The 21974-nt window shown below is 38.7% G+C and overlaps 1 protein-coding gene and 1 long non-coding RNA gene across 4 annotated transcripts in view; one reads left to right on the top strand and one right to left on the bottom strand.

Moving 5' to 3' along the window:
• LOC149442492 (uncharacterized) overlaps positions 1 to 21974 on the top strand; it is a 104862-nt gene that overhangs the window by 54824 nt on the left and 28064 nt on the right. The gene's annotated exons all lie outside the window — the stretch shown is intronic.
• CNKSR2 (connector enhancer of kinase suppressor of Ras 2) overlaps positions 6208 to 21974 on the bottom strand; it is a 426708-nt gene continuing 410941 nt past the window's right edge. For 2 of the 3 annotated variants that reach the window (XM_089656051.1, XM_089656052.1), the window contains 2 exons: positions 14409 to 14602; positions 6208 to 6946 (listed from right to left, as the gene is read on the bottom strand). In XM_089656051.1, coding sequence (XP_089512177.1) covers positions 6731 to 6946; positions 14409 to 14602 — 410 coding nt within the window. In that variant the 3' untranslated portion in view covers positions 6208 to 6730. The remainder of the gene's footprint in view (positions 6947 to 14408; positions 14603 to 21974) is intronic. The other variant, XM_089656053.1, reaches the window with a different exon arrangement.

The following is a 21974-nucleotide window of genomic DNA, read 5'->3' as shown; positions in this document are numbered from 1 at the left end:
CCCAGTGTGTATTTAACCATTTAACCACTTAAAGGGTCACATTTTGATTGGGATTTATGGTTTTAGTTTTAGAATAGACATAAATCAGATCACTTTAAAGTGAACTTGTGCCCAGATCACGGACAACAAAGTAATTACACTTTCCAAACAGTCACAAAAAAACTTAAAAAAAAAAAAACCATCGTTCATCTTTGTATCTATAAACCTTGTGAAGTAATTCATTTCCAAATTTCACAACACAGCCACTGTCTTTTTTTATAAAAACATAATCTTGGCGGCTCGGCAGACCTCTAATGTAAACAAAACAATCGTTTCTATGTGGTTTGCTGATTGAATTGACTGGTGAAGACTTTGTTGTGATCTTGGAGAATCTTGCAGAAAGAATAACTTTACATTAAAAACAGTTGGAGTGGTCAAGAATGGCTTATTTTAAAGCTCTTTCCTGCTTTTTAAGAATATGTAGTTTAAAGTCTATAGTTTGGGCACAAGTGCACTTTAATATGTTGTTCACCTTGCACTTGCCCTTGAAACACTATTTGGCCAATCCCACACGTATATACTTTGGGGGGAATCAACAAAGGGAAATAGATCAGTTTCATGTTTTAAATATTGGTGCATTTTTCACATGCCAAATTAACAATGCTATAAGACAATTTCTATGTGGTGTTGCATCCAATTATGTAAAAAGTGCTATGAGTTTAAAAAAAAATCAGATTGCGCGCACTATATAATAATGAAAAAGGATGAAATATTTGTGCCAATGGTGTAAACACTGTAGTGAGCATCATTTCAGTTAGCACACATCGTAGGCATGCTCAAATGTCATGGTGGCTACCACCATGCAACAAATCAATAAGTTGGTGTGTGCCACTAATAAATTTGCTGCTGGTAGTGCTAGTTAAGCAAGAATATAAAAGGTGAATCATTTACAGTGGTGTGCCAGTCATTGTTAATTGCCTCCATTGTAGTCTAGCTTCCTTCACATTTTGTTTTCAGATTATTGGAGTAAATATTGGGCATAAACTGACCATTGTGTTTTACTTTAAAGCTTGTTAAAAATGTGCCATTTTGTGGTTAGTCTAAAAACTGTAGATTTAAAGGGTCAGCTTAAATAAATTATTACTTAATAGGCTTCTAATACAGGGTAGATCAGATATATTGCTCATGTGCTAGAAATGGAATGAGAAAAACATAGTTTAAATCCATTTCCCATTACATGACATTTAAGTAATGTACTGAAATATTTCTCTGTTATTTCTAGGATAAAATATTCTCTGCTTGACATTTATTTTGTCCAAATGGGCCATGCTTAATTTTCCATTTGTATGCCAACCTGATGTATTTAATGAAAGGATGTATCCTTCATTTTTTTTTTCTACAGAAAATTCCTTTTTCCGTCTATTGCCAAAAACAATTTTTTTTAGTAGGGCTTTGAACTCATGAGCTTCAGTATGTAAAAGAGCAATGTATGAAGCAATCTTCTATGACGCATTTCTGAAGTGTTCAGCAAGCTTCAGTCAATGGGCTGCTGGTCCTGTATTTCTGGAATGAAGTTCAAATTTGGCACCCCCTTTGCTACTTGGGTGTGCTGATCATTTCATGCATCAAGAAGCATATGTAGTTAACTTTCACACAAGAGTTTGTATGTAGCCAGTATATTCTTGCCGTGTCTTACCATGTCACCAGTGGTTGTCAGATTTGTACTCTGTTCAAACCAACAGCAGGCACCAATGTCATTTGAATGTAACTGCTCATCCGAGCAGTTACACATGAATACCAGCCCTGGACTCAGTGGAGTTTTGGCTGCACACAAACTGGACGTAAGAAACCAGCCAGTTTGTACATGGGGCCATAGCAGAGACCATTGCTGCATACAGAGACAGTGACATTTAGCCCCCTCTGAATGCAGCAATGTATCTGCACATGAACCCCTGCATGTATGTAGCCTAATAGGAAGAGAAAGCAGAGTAGAGATAGATGAGCTCATCACTGTGCTGTTTCTCCTTTCATTGTCCAGTCATATGTTGGGGTGAGTCAAGTATGACCTGGGCTAAGAGGAAGTGGTTTGAATCATGCTGTCCAGCAGACAGAGGACATCTGGTAGCAGAAATAAGGTACTGTGGTGAAAATCTCTGGACTGAAGCTGAATATTGCAGCAAAGGCTGGTTTTGTTATTTACAGTTGTGTTCAAAATAATAGCAGTCAGACATCACTAACCTGATCAATCACTGTTTTTGGTAGAAATGATATTTCTACATGGCAAATAATTTACTAGCAGGTGTAGTAGAGTAATAGAAATCCAACAGACCCAACAGTCATGACATGCATGCTGCTGATTCTGTGTAATTGAATCACTAATTGAAAGGGACATGTTCAAAATAATAGCAGTGTAGAGTTCTATTAGTGAGGTCATTCATTCTTTGAAAACCAGGTGGCAATTATTGCCCTTATTTAAGAAAGGAAGGCAGCAAATGTTGTACATGCTGGTTACAGTGCATTTCTCTCTGAAATTCTGAGGAAAATGGGTCGTTCCAGACATTGTTCAGAAGAACAGCGTACCTTGATTAAAAAGTTGATTGGAGAGGGGAAACCATATAAAGAAGTGCAGAAAATGATATGCTGCTCAGCTAAAATGATCGCAAATGCTTTAAAATGGCAACCAAAACCTGAAAGACGTGGAAGAAAGCGAAAAACTACCATTCGAATGGATAGAAGAATAGCCAAAATGGCAAGGGCTCAGCCAACAATCAGCTCCAGGAAGATCAAAGAAGGTCTAAAGTTACCTGTGAGTACTGTTACAATTAGATGACGCCTATGTGAAGCCAAGCTATCTGCAAGAAGCCCCCGCAAAGTCCCACTGTTGAAAAAAAGACATGTGCTGAAGAGGTTACAATTTGCCTAAGAACACATTGACTGGCCTAAAGAGAAATGGCGCAACATTTTGTGGACTGATGAAAGTAAGATTGTTCTTTTTGGGTCTAGTGGCCAGAGACAGTTTGTCAGACGACCCCCAAACACTGAATTCAAGCCACACTACACTGTGAAGTCAGTGAAGCATGGTTGCGCAAGCATCATGATATGGGGATGTTTCTCATACTACGGTGTTGGGCCTATTTATCGCATACCAGGGATCATAGATCAGTTTGAATACATCAGAATACTTGAAGAGGTCATGCTGCCTTATGCTAAAGAGGAAATGCCCTTGAAATGGGTGTTCCAACAAGACAACGACCCCAAACACACCAGTAAACGTGCAACATCTTGGTTCCAGATCAACAAGATTGACGTTATGGAGTGGCCAGCCCAATCCCCGGATCTTAATCCAATAGAAAACTTGTGGGGTGACATAAAAAATGCAGTTTCTAAGGCAAAACTAAGAAATAGAGAAGAACTGTGGAATGTAGTCCAATCATCCTGGTTCACAGGTGCCAGAAGTTGGCTGACTCCATGCAACACAGATGTACAGCAGTTCTCAGAAACAGTGCTTATACAACTAAATATTAATTAAGTGATTCAAAGGAAAGCAAAATCTTCAAACATTTTCAGTTTATATAGTGAATGTTTGAGTTTGTAAAGAAGAATACAAACACTGCTATTCTTTTGAACAGTCTACTATTCACTTTTCTTCAATTTTTTTAGAGGAACAACACAAATATGATATATTTTTCTTCATGTTTTGATTTGAAATAGAATGTGTAGTGTTCCCAATGCATTTGTGTGTATGGAAATAAAAGCTATTAGAAGGATTTTGAGCTTTATAGACTTTTTTCAACACACTGCTATTATTTTGAACACAACTGTATCTTAATTCATGTTTATCCTATTTTTTGGCTAGGATTCCACATTAAAGGCTTTAACAAATGTGGTTACTCTTGTTCACATGGCAAGCCCTCTGTTATTCTATTAATGGCTTCCCATCCAGTGATGTACCATTATGTTTCTGGATAGGAAGGGTGTTCTCTTGGTCATCACAGGAGCTGCAATGATGACCGAGATACCAGCCGGTGAATGCCTACAAGCTAAAAGTAATAGAGCTGCTGGACAACTTTTACAGGTGGTGGAAGGGGGTCTCTCCTCCCTCCTTTACCGGGCTCTCCCGAGCAAATGTGGAGCCCGGTAAGGATGTGGACGGCGGCATCTGGTTCCTGGGACACAGTGAGAGAAACTGATGTTGTTGTGGGACGTCAGAAACCAAAAGCGACCAGGATTTTGACACTTCCAGTTTCAGTTGTTTGTTTACCTGTCTGTTACCGGCCAGTGAAGCAGCCGGTCAGAATAATCTGTGTCTGATCAGCTGCATTGGAGTCCAGAGGAGAGATCTAGCGACCTTTCCTGGCCCATGCTATCACGAAGGATGTCGCTCATTCCTTGTGATAGCAATAAAGTTGATTAAAAAAAAAATTTAAAAGACAATGTAAAAAGTGTTTTTAAATAAAATGAATAAAATGAAAAAAACATTAAAGCGCTCCTGTCCCCCTCTGCTTGCGTGTAAATATGAATGTGCATGTCAGTCCAGCAGTAAAGTGCGATCACACCACACATGTGGGGTATTGCCACAAATGACAGAGTGAGAGCAAAAATTCTAGCTCCAGACCCTCTTTGTAACTCTAAACTGGTAATCTGTAAAGGCTTTTAAAGTGTCACCCATAGAGATTTCTAGGTACCGTAGTTTACCTCCATTCCACAGGCATACGCAATTTCAAAGTGTGACATGTTTGGTATCTACAGTATTTACTCAGCATGACATCATATTTTATATTTTACCAAACATTGGGAATTATATTGTGTTTTTATGCATTACAATTCATTAAAGTGTATGATTTCCAAAAAACTTGAATTTGAAGTCTCTTGCTCAAATATCGCGTGACATGAAAATATGCAACACCCACCATTTTATGCTCTAGGGCCTCTGCTTAAAAAAATACATGTTTGGGGGCTCCAAGTAGTTTTCTAAGAAAAAAAAAATTGGACTGATGTATGCACTTTAACAACTACTGTCATTCATTTCTCAATTAAAGTTTCAGATAAAAACTATAAAAAATACTTGAGTAAAGCTGCTTGAAGCTTGCCAAAATCTTCACAAATATTTTGTAAATGATTGCTGTACACACAGGTTTTATAAAAGCCGGTAAGTACAAGGCCTTGGGGTCTTTTAATAATATGAGGAATTTAGGGAAGCTTTTGAAAACAGTACATACACAAGTCCAACCTGTACCTGGGGCACCCTTCAAGTCACAAAAGGTGACCTCCAAAAAATACTATCAAATGATACAGGCACTTTAAAAAAAAAAAAAAAAAAAAAGAAGTATGCACAATTTTTTTAAATGGTGACATATAAAGCTGCTTCCACACTGGCGACACAAAACTTGTTGAGTTAAGAAGGGTTACAAAAAGGCACTGACCTCCTGGTTTTGTAGGAATTTATGGCAATCATTCTAGCTCTATTTATAGTGCCTTGGTTAATGAGTCATTGCTATTGGCATGCACAGAACCTGGTAAAGCAGCAAATTCAAAACTTATAGAGTGGTTGCACAAATATTTTTTCTTTGAAAGTGATGCAGCTAATGTTTGCAGGACTAGTGCGCTAGGTTTGTAGTGCTAGTTTTGTGCCTTCTTTTTGTTCTCGTAAAGCACCCAGTTATTTTAATATATCTATTGTAAACCAATTTGAATTATCTGTGAAACCTTTGAAAATAGCTTTAGAGTTACAGGTTTATAGCCTGGATGAAAAAAGTGCTACATTATTTTTTCTACAAGTAGAGAAAAACTGTGCAGGAGTACCTTGATATGACATCATAGTATATGGTACCATATCACTTCAATGAAGTAAAGTAGCAAAATATGTGTCTTGGATTTAGCATATTCAACCACAGTAAGAAAAATTCACTAGGGTACATTGGAACTTAATGTTTCATAGAAACAAACTCACCATTTGTAAAATCTTTTAACATTGTTTTTTTAGAAATCCATTTAAAAATTAAACTGGTATAATAGTTAATGGAATACATAAGTAAACTTTGCTCTAAATAATAATTCATATTTCATTTAATATAACAATGTCATTTAATGATAGCTTTTTATAAAGTTGGGATATCTATAGGGAGGTAGATTTCTGGCCATTCCAATAATCTGGCACTGTCATAGTATATATGTATGTATACGTGATATGGCTAATAATATCTTAACAGGTCCATTTCCCAGAGTACATTCACATTAAAAGAACTCTTTATTTAACAGTAAGTAATTGGATTAATAAAACGTCTCATTAACTTTATTTCCTAATTTACAGTTAATATTCATGTCCTTTTTGAGAACCTCCAAAATACATCTGCAGCATTTAGCACATCTTAGAGGCATGAGCACAATAGAACTATAATTATAAAAAAATGTTACTCTGTTTTTTTTGCCAAATAGTATATGGTTACCCAGAGATAATTTCTGTATAAATAGAAAATAAATCTATTTCAAATATAAATCCCTAACTTTGAGTGACATATTAAATACACATTTTATTCATTTTTGTAACCACAAATATAACACAAAGCAGAACACTATTAGCATAAAAATAGGCAGATTGCAAAAATAAGACAAAGGCATTGTAGCCATACAATGCTTACTTCACATAGATCAGCAACATTAAAATAGATTTTACCAGACTTTCCATATATTCATATTAATTTCCTTTAAAAAAATGGTGATTCTTCGGGGCATAGGTCTGACAGTACAACAATTATACATGCGTTTCAATATAAGAATGTGTATGAGATAGAGACTGAATGAGGGCATCTACTTCAGAAGAAGCACTTTCACAGTCTTTTGTTTCACTTTTCTGACAGATGTCCAAAAAAAGATCAAGGTATAACTGCTTCCATTCTTGAAAGTCTCTAGATGTCAAACTGGGATTTTCCAGAAGTTTATCAATAATAGCTACTTCTCCTTCTTTGGCCTGAAAAAAATAAAATCAATGATTTATAAATCAAGCAAACTATATTAAAGAACAAAAAAAACCCTGAAAACAAAATGTTATATTAAAAGTCTTCCTTATTACTTTATATTTTTCAACAAAACACTGATTAATTTAGAAAAATATATCAGAGTTGCATTCATTAGCTATTTAACCACCACAAGTCTTTATTTCACATAAATACTTTTTTGTTTATCTGGTGCTTGGGGGTGAGAAAAAAAATTGGGTTTTCATATCCCTAAAAGTTTAGCACAATTCACAAGATTTGGTGAAAAGCACTGGAGGGCATAGTGAAGTCCAATTTAAGGTGCTTTTTGGTGGTTTTTAAAAGGTACAAAAACTGTAATCATTTATGAGAGTTAAAAAAGCTCCTTTTAACATTTATGTGCCTGGTCTTATGCCATAACAACATTCTCTCTATTCATTATTAAGTCCATGAGAAAAAGTAAGATTTAAAACACCTTCAAAGAGTGCACAAATAGTTCTCAAATACACAAAGGAAAGAAAACACAAATACTTTCTTTTTCCAAGCAAATTTCATCTATGTAGTTCAATAAGTGAAACTTTCTACTTCAGCGAGTTTTAAGAAATCAGTTTCTCAAAAATCTTTCCATTCATCCCTAGGCATAAAGCATTGATCACCACCTGTAATGGCTCCTATTTGTGATCTTTAATACAAATTGTAGAAACCACACAGCTAATAGCAGCCATAAGGTGGTATGCAAGTCTAAGAGTTAAACTTTCTAAAGCATATTTTCATAATAATGATATACATACAGATACAAATATTATTTTTTACAAAATGAATACCCAATAACACTGTCAAGACTGAAAATTTAATTTACAGTTTTTTGTAAATAATTTTATTTTTTCTAATACATTTTGAACTAAAATATAAATATATTTCTTTTTAAGTCAGGTGAATATTTCATATTCACAATTTGTAGCAAGCAGATGTTCCAAATTAACTAAGGTGTCTCAACTGACAGCAATGGGACTTGCTTGCACAGGAATACAAGGAACACCTGTGCATTACCATACTGGTAAACATGGCCTTCCATGGAGGTGCACTTACGTATGCCCCATGTGAACAAGAGCTTATGGCTATGCTGTATAGCCCACATTGCCAATGTTGTGAAGAGGTCAGAATAGCAAAATATTAATGCACACAGAATTAGAAGATGATCACACCTCTCTCTCAAATTTTCTGGGATGAATTACATAACCGGTAAAAACCTAGAATGCTTTTCTAATAGAAACAAGTAGGCAAGCAATGAGCAGGGTTGGGCTTTTTTACTAGAAGAAACTGTTTATGTTTATTTTTGAAGTTAAGATTTTTACAAAGTATTGAAAAAAATATAACAGATCAGTTTATAAACTTGCTGACACAACCAAAATGTTGGGTACCAATAGTACCCATAGCCCTGCAAAAGCCACTTGCTGGAAGATGAGTATTCTTCTTCTAAAAGGCTGTCTCTGATTAAGTTTTATTTGAAGTAGAGATGGGGTTGTTTTAAATACATTTAAAGTATTTGCAACCAATTCCAATTCTTTAAGTGATTTTAGGGTTTGTTAAATGAAAGCATGGAAAATTTTTAAAAAATGTTGTTTGCTTGCAAATGATTGGATGATTCAGTAGACCTTTACCTCATTCCCTAAACGAAGGGAAAAGTTTATTTGCAATGTGGACATTTATTTTTCTAAGTGAACTACTCCTTTAGTAAATCAACACCCTTCCAATCCAATACCCCTACCACAGTCATGCAAACACATAAGGCTCATTTTAGGTTGAAGTTAGTTAACTTCCCAAAATGTTTTTAGATTCAAAGAGTCAAAATCAGAACATCCCTCATAGGAGTTACGGTAAATTCAGAGCTCCAAGGCCAACAAGCTGAAAACTAACCTGGTCAAAGGGTCAAGCAAAAGCCACATAATGACCAAAGAGTATTTCTTTATACGCATTTTACGATCTTGCTGCTGTTGTTTGAGAGAGCTAGGAATAGCATGTCCCTTTACTGAGACAGAGCACATGCACAAGTCCACTTTCTGCCAACTTTAAAAACCAGAGCAAGTTGCAAGAATAATAAAATCTCTAATGTTGAAATAGTTTTTATTTCCTGTAGTGCAAATCATATTTTGCAATGCTCACATAATAATCTAGTACATGAAAAACGAAACAAAGAAGGTCCTGAATCTAACTAAATCAGGACAGATAAACACTTTCTAGTATCATTTAAAAACAGCAGTGATGATTCGTTTAGAGTTAGGATTTCATATATCAGAATTGCAAATATACAACATTTATGGTTCTGCAGAAAAAATATAGAGATCAATAACAAAATAAAGTGGGAAAAACAGATACAGATACATTTTTGGAAATGCATGCTTGTATTCATTAGTCAATCCTGCTACCATATTGTGTACTTTTGGCAACAGAAAACATCTAAAAATGCTACATACATTATTAGAGCAGGCAGATTCATTGAAGTATAGAAATAATAACCACATCTCCAGCCACTGATCCATACTATTAGCCAATCACTGTGATGAGCCTCACTAATCAGTAAAGAACTGAAGGTGGGAGGGGTGATTAGACCTTGAACCGGGAAGTATCTTAGAGCATCCTGATTTTCAGGTTTCTTACCATGCCTACAACCACTGTCCCTGCTCTACAAAGTTAGTTGCAATTTTATATTTTCTATTGCTTTAACACTTTTCAGGCATAAACAAGCCTACATTATTGAAATTATCCATTATAATCTATCTATTCAGCTTTGACTTAATAATTCTTTAAAAAAATACATGGGAACTAATTAGACACTAGAAAATGAGAATACAGTTTAAGTTCTTGTTAATAGCAACCAATCAGGTTTCATCTTCAGTCTTCTTCTTGTACAATTCCATAGTCTTAAAAAAAAAAAAAAAATCTAAAAAAAAAATGTAAATATACCATATTTAATAGGGTCACCATATGTTTAGACACTCACATTCACATAGTTTTGGTTCAGAGCAAGTAAATTCCAATTTTTAATTGCAATTGAAACCCCAGAACCAGTCTTCCTTCCATATGGAGGCTTCTTAAACAAGCAGCAATTTTCTATTATTTCTAGAATTCATTTTGGAAGCAACCTTTTTGCTATAAAAAAAAATTTAAATCAAGACATACATGTAAATGAAATCTGTAAATATTTACCATTCCTGCTAGGAAAGGAAACATTGTGATGGAAGAGGTTTAAAGTGCAATTCCAGCAAATACTTTACCAGTTTTGGGCAGGAAGAGTTAGAAGACATTTGTTTTGTGTGTCTGTTTGGGAAAATAGCCATCAGTTTCAGTCCTGCTAACCACTGACACCATGGCAGTAAACCAAGAAAATGTTAACAAGTTATAGAATAAGAGGGGAAATATCTTAATGGGACATATGCTCTAGTGAAAGCGGTTACAGGTGGGATTTTCCCTCATTTTGGAGGGATTTTCTTTAATTTGCTGTTGGGTCTCTGGGATAGGAGATTTTTAAATTTTGGATAGAGTAAGGGAGGGCTATAACCCTTGTCAGTTTTTTTTTGCAATTGGTGATCCATTGAAGGGATTTTCCTTCACTTCCTGTCAAAACAGGAAGTGAGAAGAAATTCCTCCAAAGTTAAGGAATCCCTGGTTGTAACCAGGGCCAGCAGAATTGGCAAAAGTACAATATTTGAAGATTTTTCCTGTATTCTTATTCTAGTGATAACCCAAGAGTTGGAATTTTCCTTCATTTTCACCCTCAGTGTTAACAGTAAATAGAACAAATATACAATGATGAATCTCCCCAATGGAGACAAAGACAGCAATCAAAAACCCAACATGTGTTCTTATCCCTCTCCCCCGTCTAAAACGTCATTGAATTAATCCAAAACCCATAACTCTTTTAAAATATATAGCTCATTAGCCACAAAAAAACAAAGCCAAACTGCACCAAGTGCTTTTGCAAACTCAAACACTACTTCGTAAAATTACACAACATCACCACATAGCCTGTGCAAGAATAGGAACTGAAGGTGGGACTCAGTAGGTCCTTCCACTACAGGCTGCCTGCAAAAAACGACAGGGTTGGGGGCAGATACAAGACCTGTCATCATGCAAAAGGACAATAGGCAGCAGTGACCATTCTGTTTTATAGAAAAACTCTAGCACAGATGCAAAGTGGAGGTTTTGTTATATATTTAGATCTGGAATAAATACTCAAATAACGTCAGGATTCAAGTAATACTACATATGGCTCTTGCATTTAGACAATAGATGTTAAGCACAAATTTTAGCTTTAAACACAAATATGGCAATACAGTAGCTCTTGGGTATTGGTTATATAATCTCATAGTTGTATCAGTTTGAGCAATGCTCATAATTCCCTTTATTCACGGACTTAAAAAAAAAAATAGAGAGCAGGTATCTTTAATCGGTCTAGATGAAGTATTTTAAGATAAAAAAAAACAAGATAGATTGTGTCTATTTCTTACTGTTGATCCGGTTGATAATCAGTCCTTGTTATAATATATACAGTCAGGTCCATAAATATTGGGACATCAACACAATTCTAACATTTTTGGCTCTATACACCACCACAATGGATTTGAAATGAAATGAACAAGAAGTGCTTTAACTGCAGACTGTCAGCTTTAATTTGAGGGTATTTACATCCAAATCAGGTGAACAGTGTAGGAATTACGACAGTTTGCATATGTGCCTCCCACTTGTTAAGGGACCAAAAGTAATGGGACAGTTGGTTTCTCAGCTGTTCCATGGCCAGGTGTGTGTTATTCCCTCATTATCCCAATTACAATGAGCAGATAAAAGGTCCAGAGTTCATTTCAAGTGTGCTATTTGCATTTGAAATCTGTTGCTGTCAACTCTCAAGATGAGATCCAAAGAGCTGTCACTATCAGTGAAGAAAGCCATCATTAGGCTTAAAAAACAAAACAAACCCATCAGAGAGATAGCAAAAACATTAGGCGTGGCCAAAACAACTGTTTGGAGCATTCTTAAAAAGAAGGAATGCACCAGTGAGCTCAGCAACACCAAAAGACCCGGAAGACCACGGAAAACAACTGTGGTGGATGACCGAAGAATTCTTTCCCTGGTGAAGAAAACACCCTTCACAACAGTTGGCCAGATCAAGAACACTCTCCAGGAGGTAGGTGTATGTGTGTCAAAGTCAACAGTCAAGAGAAGACTTCACCAGAGTGAATACAGAGGGTTCACCACAAGATGTAAACCATTGGTGAGCCTCAAAAAACAGGAAGGCCAGATTAGAGTTTGCCAAACGACATCTAAAAAAGCCTTCACAGTTCTGGAACAACATCCTATGGACAGATGAGACCAAGATAAACTTGTACCAGAGTGATGGGAAGAGAAGAGTATGGAGAAGGAAAGGAACTGCTCATGATCCTAAGCATACCACCTCATCAGTGAAGCATGGTGGTGGTAGTGTCATGGCGTGGGCATGTATGGCTGCCAATGGAACTGGTTCTCTTGTATTTATTGATGATGTGACTGCTGACAAAAGCAGCCGGATGAATTCTGAAGTGTTTCGGGCAATATTATCTGCTCCTATTCAGCCAAATGCTTCAGAACTCATTGGACGCCGCTTCACAGTGCAGATGGACAATGACCCAAAGCAGACTGCAAAAGCAACCAAAGAGTTTTTTAAGGGAAAGAAGTGGAATGTTATGCAATGGCCAAGTCAATCACCTGACCTGAATCCGATTGAGCATGCATTTCACTTGCTGAAGACAAAACTGAAGGGAAAATGCCCCAAGAACAAGCAGGAACTGAAGACAGTTGCAGTAGAGGCCTGGCAGAGCATCACCAGGGATGAAACCCAGCGTCTGGTGATGTCTATGCGTTCCAGACTTCAGGCTGTAATTGACTGCAAAGGATTTGCAACCAAGTATTAAAAAGTGAAAGTTTGATTTATGATTATTATTCTGTCCCATTACTTTTGGTCCCTTAACAAGTGGGAGGCACATATGCAAACTGTTGTAATCCCTACACCGTTCACCTGATTTGGATGTAAATACCCTCAAATTAAAGCTGACAGTCTGCAGTTAAAGCACTTCTTGTTCGTTTCATTTCAAATCCATTGTGGTGGTGTATAGAGCCAAAAATGTTAGAATTGTGTCGATGTCCCAATATTTATGGACCTGACTGTATACTGACCAGCTACCTTCAAGGTAATCATTTTGTGAAGTGAGACAACAACCTTGTCTTAAAGAACTTTATTCAAGACCAGGGGCGGACTGACAACTCATGGGGCCCCTGGGCAATAGGGGATCATGGGGCCCCTGTGTCCTTGCCCAAACTCAAAAAAGCCTATAAAAAAGGTGCCAGGGGCATCTCATGGGGCCCCCTACTGACCCCGGGCCCTCGGGCAGTGCCCGAGTGTTCCAATGGTCAGTCCGCCCCTGTTCAAGACCAAATATCTATGAATTTACATATTCTCAGGTTAAGTCCACCTGTTATTTATTTACATGTAAGTTCTAAGCGTTTGTTTACAGAATTTTAAATTTTCAGCTCCACCTGTGCTATAACAATGGTCATAGGAAAAAATATGATGTGTGGCTTTCTTTTTTTTGCTTAGGTCAAACATTCTGCACAGGTTACTATGGATTCTTAGCTTTGTGTAAGCTCTGACCAGAGAAACTTGAAACTTACACAAGTCTGTGTAAGAAGGTAAATATATAAAGGGTTAGGGGTGACAAAAACATGTGGACCAAGCTCAAATTCTGGTTGACAAACAGGTCCTTGGAAAGTCAATATAATGTGGCTGCTTTTCAAACACTTTATTTAAAGTGGAACTTTACCCCTAACAACGTGATATAAAAATAATGTTCTTTAGCAAGGAACATACATTCCATATGAATACTTATGCTACCAAAATTGGTGTGTGCTGTAAATCTATAAATTGCCTCCAACATTGTTCCTGTTTTTTGCCAGAGGCCACCATTTCGCTGAAGGCCTGAGTTCCCGAACAACAGTAAATCTTTAAGCAATCAGATCGGCCTCTACAAATTCGGTACAAGGCCTGAAAGCAGAGAGCAAATGAACATGTGCAGAGCAGGGGGAGACAGTGTATCACTGTAATTTAAACAGTATAGGCACTTATTTTTAATTTTTTGCTATAGCTATACCTACAAAAGGGGCCAGCCTGAAGCAATCTAGCAGGAATTCATTTTCTGACTAAAGTTCCACTTTAAGAACAATATACAAGCACATAAGCAGCTTTTTGTGGCTTATTACTGAATTTCATGCTTTACCTGTAGTTCTCCTTAGACTTACTTAGGGATTAACTGTTCACCTTGGGAATGAAATCCACATTAACAGTATATTTTGATTACAGACTTAAAATTGTAAAAAGCTTAGTACTTTAATGCCCCAAGGTCCAGTTAGAACGTCTTTCTAATGTCCTACCTTTAAAGTGCTTTTCAAAATGCGCAGTCTGTGTAGTTTTTCATTGACTACGGGATCACTACATCTTTTAATAAAAGACTTCTTGTACTCCATTTTGGTTGAAAGCCGCTGTTCTCCAAGCGGTGATAAACTGGCTTTTTCCAGGGCCCTGTAGAGATCTTGTAATGAGTCTGCTGGCTTCTCGTTACCAGTTTCTGTCATCATGGAAACAGAAGGAATGGAGCAACATTAACTGGACAATAACTGTAAGCCAGCATCTTTTTTTTGTCCTATTTGTTTAGATTGACAAGCTCCATCATTGCTTGTCACATTTTAGTTTATAAATGACAATTAGACAACCATAACATTTGTTTTTTCTCTAAAAAAAAAAATCCTAATTTCTAGTAAACTTTCTGTTTGGAGGCCAATGGAGGGGGGGAAGTGGTCAACAAATGAATGTGTAATGTACTGTGAACCAAGTTGTGTTAAACTCAATGAAATCTATTAGGAAACAGAGTGAAAGCTTACTTTTTTTTAGAATGAAAAGACAATATTCTTCTTGGTGAAAATATTTACACTAACTGGGGTTGACTTACTAAAGGCAAATAGGCTGTGCACTAAATAAGTTGCACAGGGAATTTTCCGCAGAACTTATGGAATAAGGTGAAGCTCTGCTGAAATCCATCTTCCACTCGTGTACAACAAAAATACAATTTTTTTTTTCCCTTGCATGTGATCGGGTATTCTTTGTGATATGAAATTTCATCACATTCACCAAGCTTGTACTGTGCAACTTCCTTGCAAAGTGAACAGCCTATTTGCCTTTAGTAAATCAACCACTGAATCCCTAGGCTCAGTTCAGACTACTGCAGGCCCTACGGCCCATGTTTGCTTAGGCACGGCAGCCAAATTATTTCAGTGAGCTGCTGTGCCCACGTTTCCCCGCACAAAAAAGGTGCATGAAACTATTTAAAAATGCAGCCGCAGGTAAACCACATGGTCTTCTGTTGCATGGCTGTTTCCTTCTGGTTCCCACATCCGCAATCGAGCTGCGGGCTGAGATGCAAGGGGGTGTCATTCAGAATGAATAACAGCCCTGTGCATTTCATAAAATCAGCGCAATTCATCTGAAGGTGGTTGCGGGTGTGGGAAGAGATGCGATTCCCGCAACAGCAGCCAGCCAGCATTGTGTAAATCAGGGCTAAATGTAATCTTTTTTGGAAATAGTTACCTGCATTTTAAGACTTTTTCCCTTTGAGTATGAACCTATTTAGCTACAGTGAGGATGACGTGAGTGAAGCAGAATACTTTCATTAAGGGTTTGCCTGTGTTATTCAAGCTTGGGAACCTTTTGTAATGTCTATTTTTTTTACTCAAAAATTTTATTGCAGTCATAAACAGGCTGGTCTATAAGGTGTGCATGGGCTGTTGTACCTCAGAGTCCTGGAGCTGATTCTGTTAAAATAACCATGTTATTGTGAGAGCCTGTATCAGTACATATATCTCTGATAGACTGGCTGGCCATTCACTGTCTGCCATCACACTTTCAAAAAGGAGTCCTGGAATAGGTCCCAAAGTGCAGCTCACTTATGAGATGTGTGAGTACGCACTAAGACAAAAATTGAAGTGTTGAATAGAAGACATGGTTTGCTAGCAGCAGTATGCCCCTTTAATAAAAAAAACCCCCTAAAAACTCATTGTGACCAGTTATATTACCACCACTGTAGGTGAACAGTCCATACCAAATGAAGAATAATATAAAATAAACTTTTCTGTAGCAGTGACCCTATAACATTTAAAGTTGCACCTAAACCATCTGGAAAAGAAATTTTAAAGCATCTAGACTTTTTCTTTAATTCCTATGCAGATTATTTAACCCTTACTCTTTTCAGTTTTCTGGACTTGGCCCATGCCAAGCTGTCTGGGTGCAGAGTAGTAATAAAGGCTCTGGTCTAGGGGAGAGAATTTGTTAAATTTAGTTTTGGACTCCCTGTAACCAGTGAGAGCACTATTTGATTAAAGTGTTACTAAAACCACAACAGTAAAATCAATCTGTATATGTGGTAAAGCATGCTTGGGATACTCACTGTGGAACCTAAGGGGTTAATCCTCTGCATTGTGTAAAAATGGCATTTGATCCTGACTTCTCTGTTCCTCCCCTTCTTCCAGCATCCCCCTCTTATTTCCTGATAAGACATATCGTGTGGAGACACTGCACATGCTCAGTTTGGTGTGTATTGCTAGAGAGGATTTTTTTTCTTGGGAAAGTGCATGTAATCAGCACAGGGCCAATCAGCACTGTCCAGACAGAGGTCAGAGGTTCTGCATCCTGCTAGAGAAATCTACTCCTACAAGCTTTAACCAGTGCTCTGATGAACACTGATATAAGTCACAACACTGCTCTAACTGCTGATGAGAAAAGGTATTTCGTTTATATTTACTAAAATAATTGCATTTCCATGTTCTGTGTACTGTTTGAGACCAGGTAGAATGAATGCAGGGTCCTGGGTTTAGTAACACTTTAAGCCTGCTATGGGCTCTATAAGCATGGGCTCAATTGCTTCTCCCCGTCTGCCAGGGGACCCTGGCACATAGTGGGTGGGAGAATATCACCCCCAACCTGCATGTTAATATCCCGACAACCAATCCCTGGTCAATATGGCAGATGAACAGCAGGGGGCCGAGGGGGTATAAATGGGCTAGAGTGCAGAGAGGAATGGCTCTGGTTCCTGCAGGAGTAAGACCCAGCCTGAGGCCTGTTGCATCCCTGGGAAATCTGCCTGGAACTACAACCAATTTTATTGGGATCTCAGCTATTGCTCAGTGGGGGACCTCTGTTCTACCCTCCCACAGTATGGCTGTCATGGTGTGCCCCTTGTCCCCCCCCCCCCTCCTGCTATCCCTCTGCCTGTCCCTTCACCCCTCCCTTCCCCCTTGCAGATTCCTCACAGCCTACTTCAAAGGCTGTGCAGGATGGGAGGAAGCGGCCCCTGTGGTGCGGGTTGCACCTCTCCAGGCAATGTTGCAGGAGAGGCGCGACCCCCTGCCAAGAGACCTCCGGCACAGGCACATCCCCCCCCGGCGGGTGCAGTGTAGGCACGAGGCTTCCCATGCTCTGCGCTCGCCGGAGACAAAGGCCACGCTCACGAGAGCATGGCCCGAGTCAGGGGGCGTGCCTCATTGCCCCGGCAATGCGGCACTGGACCGGATGTTGCCAGTGCAACCGGGAAGCATCCTGCACCAGCCTTAAGATGGCCGGAGCAGGATCCAGCCCAGGAGTTCGTCCCCTGCTTGGGACAGGGTGCTGTGTGAGGTCTGAGCTGAGGCCTGACCCCACAGCCAAGACCCTGCCGAGTCCCTGCAAGCCTATGGTCCCCTGCTCAAGAAGATAATGGCTGTGTGGGGTCTGAGATAAGGCCAGACCCCCACAGCCCAGACCCCGCTGAGGGTCCCTGCCTGCTGATTGCTGTTTCCCTGGGAAGCTGCCCCCTGCCTGCTGACCGCTGTGTCCCTAGAAGGGTGAGCACCTTGAGGGTCCCTGTCTGCTGATCGCTGTGTCCCTGGGGAGCTGCCCCTGCCTGCTGACTGCTGTGTCCCTAGAAAGCTGAGCACCGTGAGGGCCCCTGTCTGCTGATCCCTTTGTCCCTGGGAAGCTGCCCCCTGTCTGCTGATTGCTGTGTCCCTGGGGAGCTGCCTGCTGCTGAGTGTCTGCAAGCCGCCTATCGTGAGTGTCCCTGGAAGCTGCCTGCTGCTGAGTTTCTGCAAGCTGCCTATCCTGAGTGTCCCTGGAAGCCGCCTGCTGCTGAGTGTCTGCCAGCTGCCTACCGTAAGTGTCCCTGGAAGCCGCCTGCTGCTGAGTGTCTGCAAGCCACCTACCGTACGTGTCCCTGGAAGCCGCATGTTGCGGAGTGCCCTGAACTGCCCCTATTGTGCGCCCAGATTACCCTTGCCTGAACTGCCCCTATTGTGTGCCTGGATTATTGCTGCCTGAACTGCCCCTATTGTGTGACTAATACTTGCTCGGACTGCCTATTGCGTGTCTGGATTATCGTAGCTACCTGGACTGCCCCCCCCGAGTGCTCGGGCCATCGCTACCCAAATCGCCCCATCATGGGCCGGATTATAACTGTTTGGACTCCTACCCCCTCTTCCCCCCTTTTTTGGGTACCCGGACGCTACCTTCCTACCCTGATTAAGTGCCTTCCATAGTTCAATAAAGCTTTGTGTGTTTATCATCCTCCGTGTGCCTTCTGTCCTGCCTATGCCTCTGTCACAATTGTGTTCACAGAAAGCCTTTTAAGAGTCCAGGACACAGGCAGTTGGAGTGACTGACCTTGCACATGGCTGCACTGAGATCAGGAAAAATGAGTACCAGCCTTCCAGATCTAAAGATTTTCCTAAGCTTTACTGGGAGATCGGCAATTGCTATTTTGTACACTTGGGACAGTATTCCTGTTGAGGAATCCTTGTTTTGTTCTGTTCATCTATACACTTCAAAGGGGGCGCCTTCACCCTGAAGTTTAGTGCAGACTTGGTGTCCTCATTTTTCAAGTTCACAGTTACGGATGTATTCCTAGGCTCACTCTCACCCCATCCAAGCTCTACCCAAAAAAATTAAAAAACAAAAAAGAGCTGTACAGCCTGTTTACGGACTCACTTGTTTGGAAATGTCATGTGCCTATCAGGGAATGGATCCCTATTATGGGATGGATCAAACCACCAGACTAAAACAGTCTGTGCAATATATATACGTACATACACACTTTGTGTATGAAATATACTGTACACACACATGTATACACATGCAGACACACACATACATAAATATGCATGTATAAAACTCCATTTCCACTGTGAAAAAAATGCAATAGAGTTCCTTTAGAAACCATCATACAATATTATAATATTAAAAAAGAACTTCTATTTATATATATATATATATATATATATATATATATATATATATATATATAGATTTATTGGAATTTCTATGTTCTAACATTTGTATGAATTAGTGTGCAGGATTAGTGTTTTGTGTACTGAACTCCAAAGTTCCATAGCTTTCAGCTAAACTGCTTCCTTAGGATGCAATCATCTCTACATTAATTGTTTGCATAGTGCAAATGCACATCTTCTTGTGGTTTTACTAAAGAATATCTCCACTGTACACTGACGACAGACAGTTAATGGCAACAGAGCATAGGCATTTGTTTTGCACGAAGACGACTTTCCAAAGAGGACATGCACCAGTTTCAAGGAAAACTGCACTGAAAAAGCATTTTGTTTTTAGTAATGATACCCTTTACATTGTAAAATTTTTAATAAGGTTGAATTAAGGTTTTAATAGGAATGAACGAACAACATCTTCAGCACTTCAAAGGGGTGAATGCCAGGAAACAGACCAGGGAATCAGACATGCTTATGGCCTTGGAACCAGGTCTTGGTGGTGCAGCCCTCCTCTGATTTGGGGGGATGGGGGTGGGGATCAAATTTCCATTCAATTTTTCAATAAACCTTGGATAATGCCTTATTATCTGAGAGAAAAAATAGTTCTATGTATGTATGTATGTGCGTGTGTGTATGTATATATATATATATATATATATATATATATATATATATATATATATATATTAGTTCTCTCTAAACATGAACTGTTCAGTTGGCAAAGGAACACAAGAATGGCTAGATCTGTTTGTAGAACCCCAAAGTTTGTTCAGGTTTCAGCAGAGTTCAAAGAATAAAATTATTTAAAGTGAGAGCTACTTATTTACTTTCCAATCCTTAGAACTAGATTATTTCAGCCATAATCTAATGTGGCACCAATACTCTTAGTGAATAGAGGTTCTTTTAATGAAATGAGTTATATGCACTGGCAGTGTTGACAAATAAGAAGGAAAGAAAATGCTGGGAGTCAGCCAGCAGTAGATTTTGCTGTCAACTCCTAAAAGCCTATGTTGTTTATATTTTTATACCACTAATTGGTTTACGCTTTAAATCTTATTAGTTATAATGTATTACTGCTTCTAAACTCCAAATTTGATCTGGCACCTCTGTGCTGATCATCAAAAATGTTTATCGTCATATTATACCTCTGAAAAGTACGTGACATGTCATGTTGGTTTAAAAGCAGTATCAGAGGAGTGTTTAAGTAATCGCCAATGGTGACCTTTTGAAAATACTATTTGCCTGGTCTTGGTAACTCTCTGACTTCAATCAAATCGCTGCCCTCATCAAGTATACATACAGTTCTTAGCATATATGAGTACACCCCAACAGATTTGTCAGAAAACCTTTACTTTTCTTTCATAATCAACATTTGCTAGGAATACTATACTACAAAATACTCCCAAAATGTGGGCCATTGACTGCAAACAAGATTTGTTAATTTGCACACACAAAAAATAATTTTTTCGTTCACCCCCCTGAGGGCAATACACATGTATTTGGCTATCCATATGTGCCTTTTCTTTTATGTAAGAATCTCAATATTTCTTTGAATGATACAGTCAAAGCAACGATTAATTTGTTATGTCTTGTTCCTCTTTATTTTTGTAAAGAAAAAAATACAATAAAAATGATTGAAATAGAAAAAAAAAAAATTCTAACAAATTCATTCAAGACCATGTTGCAAAAATGAATACACCTCCAATGAAAGTCAGTCTAAATTTTAGACCACAAAATCCCAATTAAGAAGAATTCAACTACAGGTGAGCCTAATTATTCATTAAATAGGTGTCCATAATCTAATGTGACAGTTGATTATAAAAGGGAGTTACTCAACAAAGAAAACCCCTTCCCATTTCATGCTGTCAGCAATGGCACCACATGGAAGAGAAATGTCACAAGGACTGAGAAAGAAAATAATTTCTTTACGTAACAAAGGTGAAGGCTATAAGAAGAACAACAAAGTTTTACTAATCAGTCAGAATGCTGTAGCAAAAGTGATACAAAAATTTAACAAAGATGGAACTGCAACCAACTCAGAGATGTCCAGGCTGTTCATGGAAGTTAACACCTCGACAGGAGCATCTTCTGGTAAGAAGGGTTGAAAAAAAATCGCCATGCAAGTTCACTGCAGTTAGCTAAAGAAGTAGAAAACCAAACTGGGGTGATTGTTTCCCGTGGCAAATTACAGCGTACACTGCAGAGGAATGGCATGCATGGGTGTCGTCCACAAAGGAAGCCTCTCCTACAGCTCATGCATAAAAAAGCTCACCTAGAATTTACCAAGGCCCGTGCTGAAAAAGAAGAACACTACTGGGACTCTGTACTCTGCAGTGATGAGACCAAGATAAATGTTTTTGGAACTGATGGCTTCAAAACTGTATGGCATTGCAAAGGTGAGGAGTACAAAGAAAAATACCTGTTGCATACAGTGAAACATGGTGGTGGCAGTGTCCTTCTGTGGGCTTCATGAGTGCTGCTAGTGTCGGGGAGCTGCATTTCATTGACAGTATCATGAATTTAAAGATGTACTGCTCTATATTGAAAGAGAAGATGCTGCTATCACTCCATGCCCTTGGTCGTCGTGCACTTTTCCAACATGACAATGATCCAAAGCGCACATCTAAGGCCATTTTCGCA

Source organism: Staurois parvus, unplaced genomic scaffold (assembly GCF_062004578.1).
Source record: "Staurois parvus isolate SC_StPar_1 unplaced genomic scaffold, SC_StPar_1.0 ptg000884l, whole genome shotgun sequence".
In the NCBI taxonomy this organism is placed as follows: domain Eukaryota; kingdom Metazoa; phylum Chordata; class Amphibia; order Anura; family Ranidae; genus Staurois; species Staurois parvus.
Note: the sequence above shows the minus strand (reverse complement) of the source record. Positions and strands in the feature narration are given on the sequence as shown.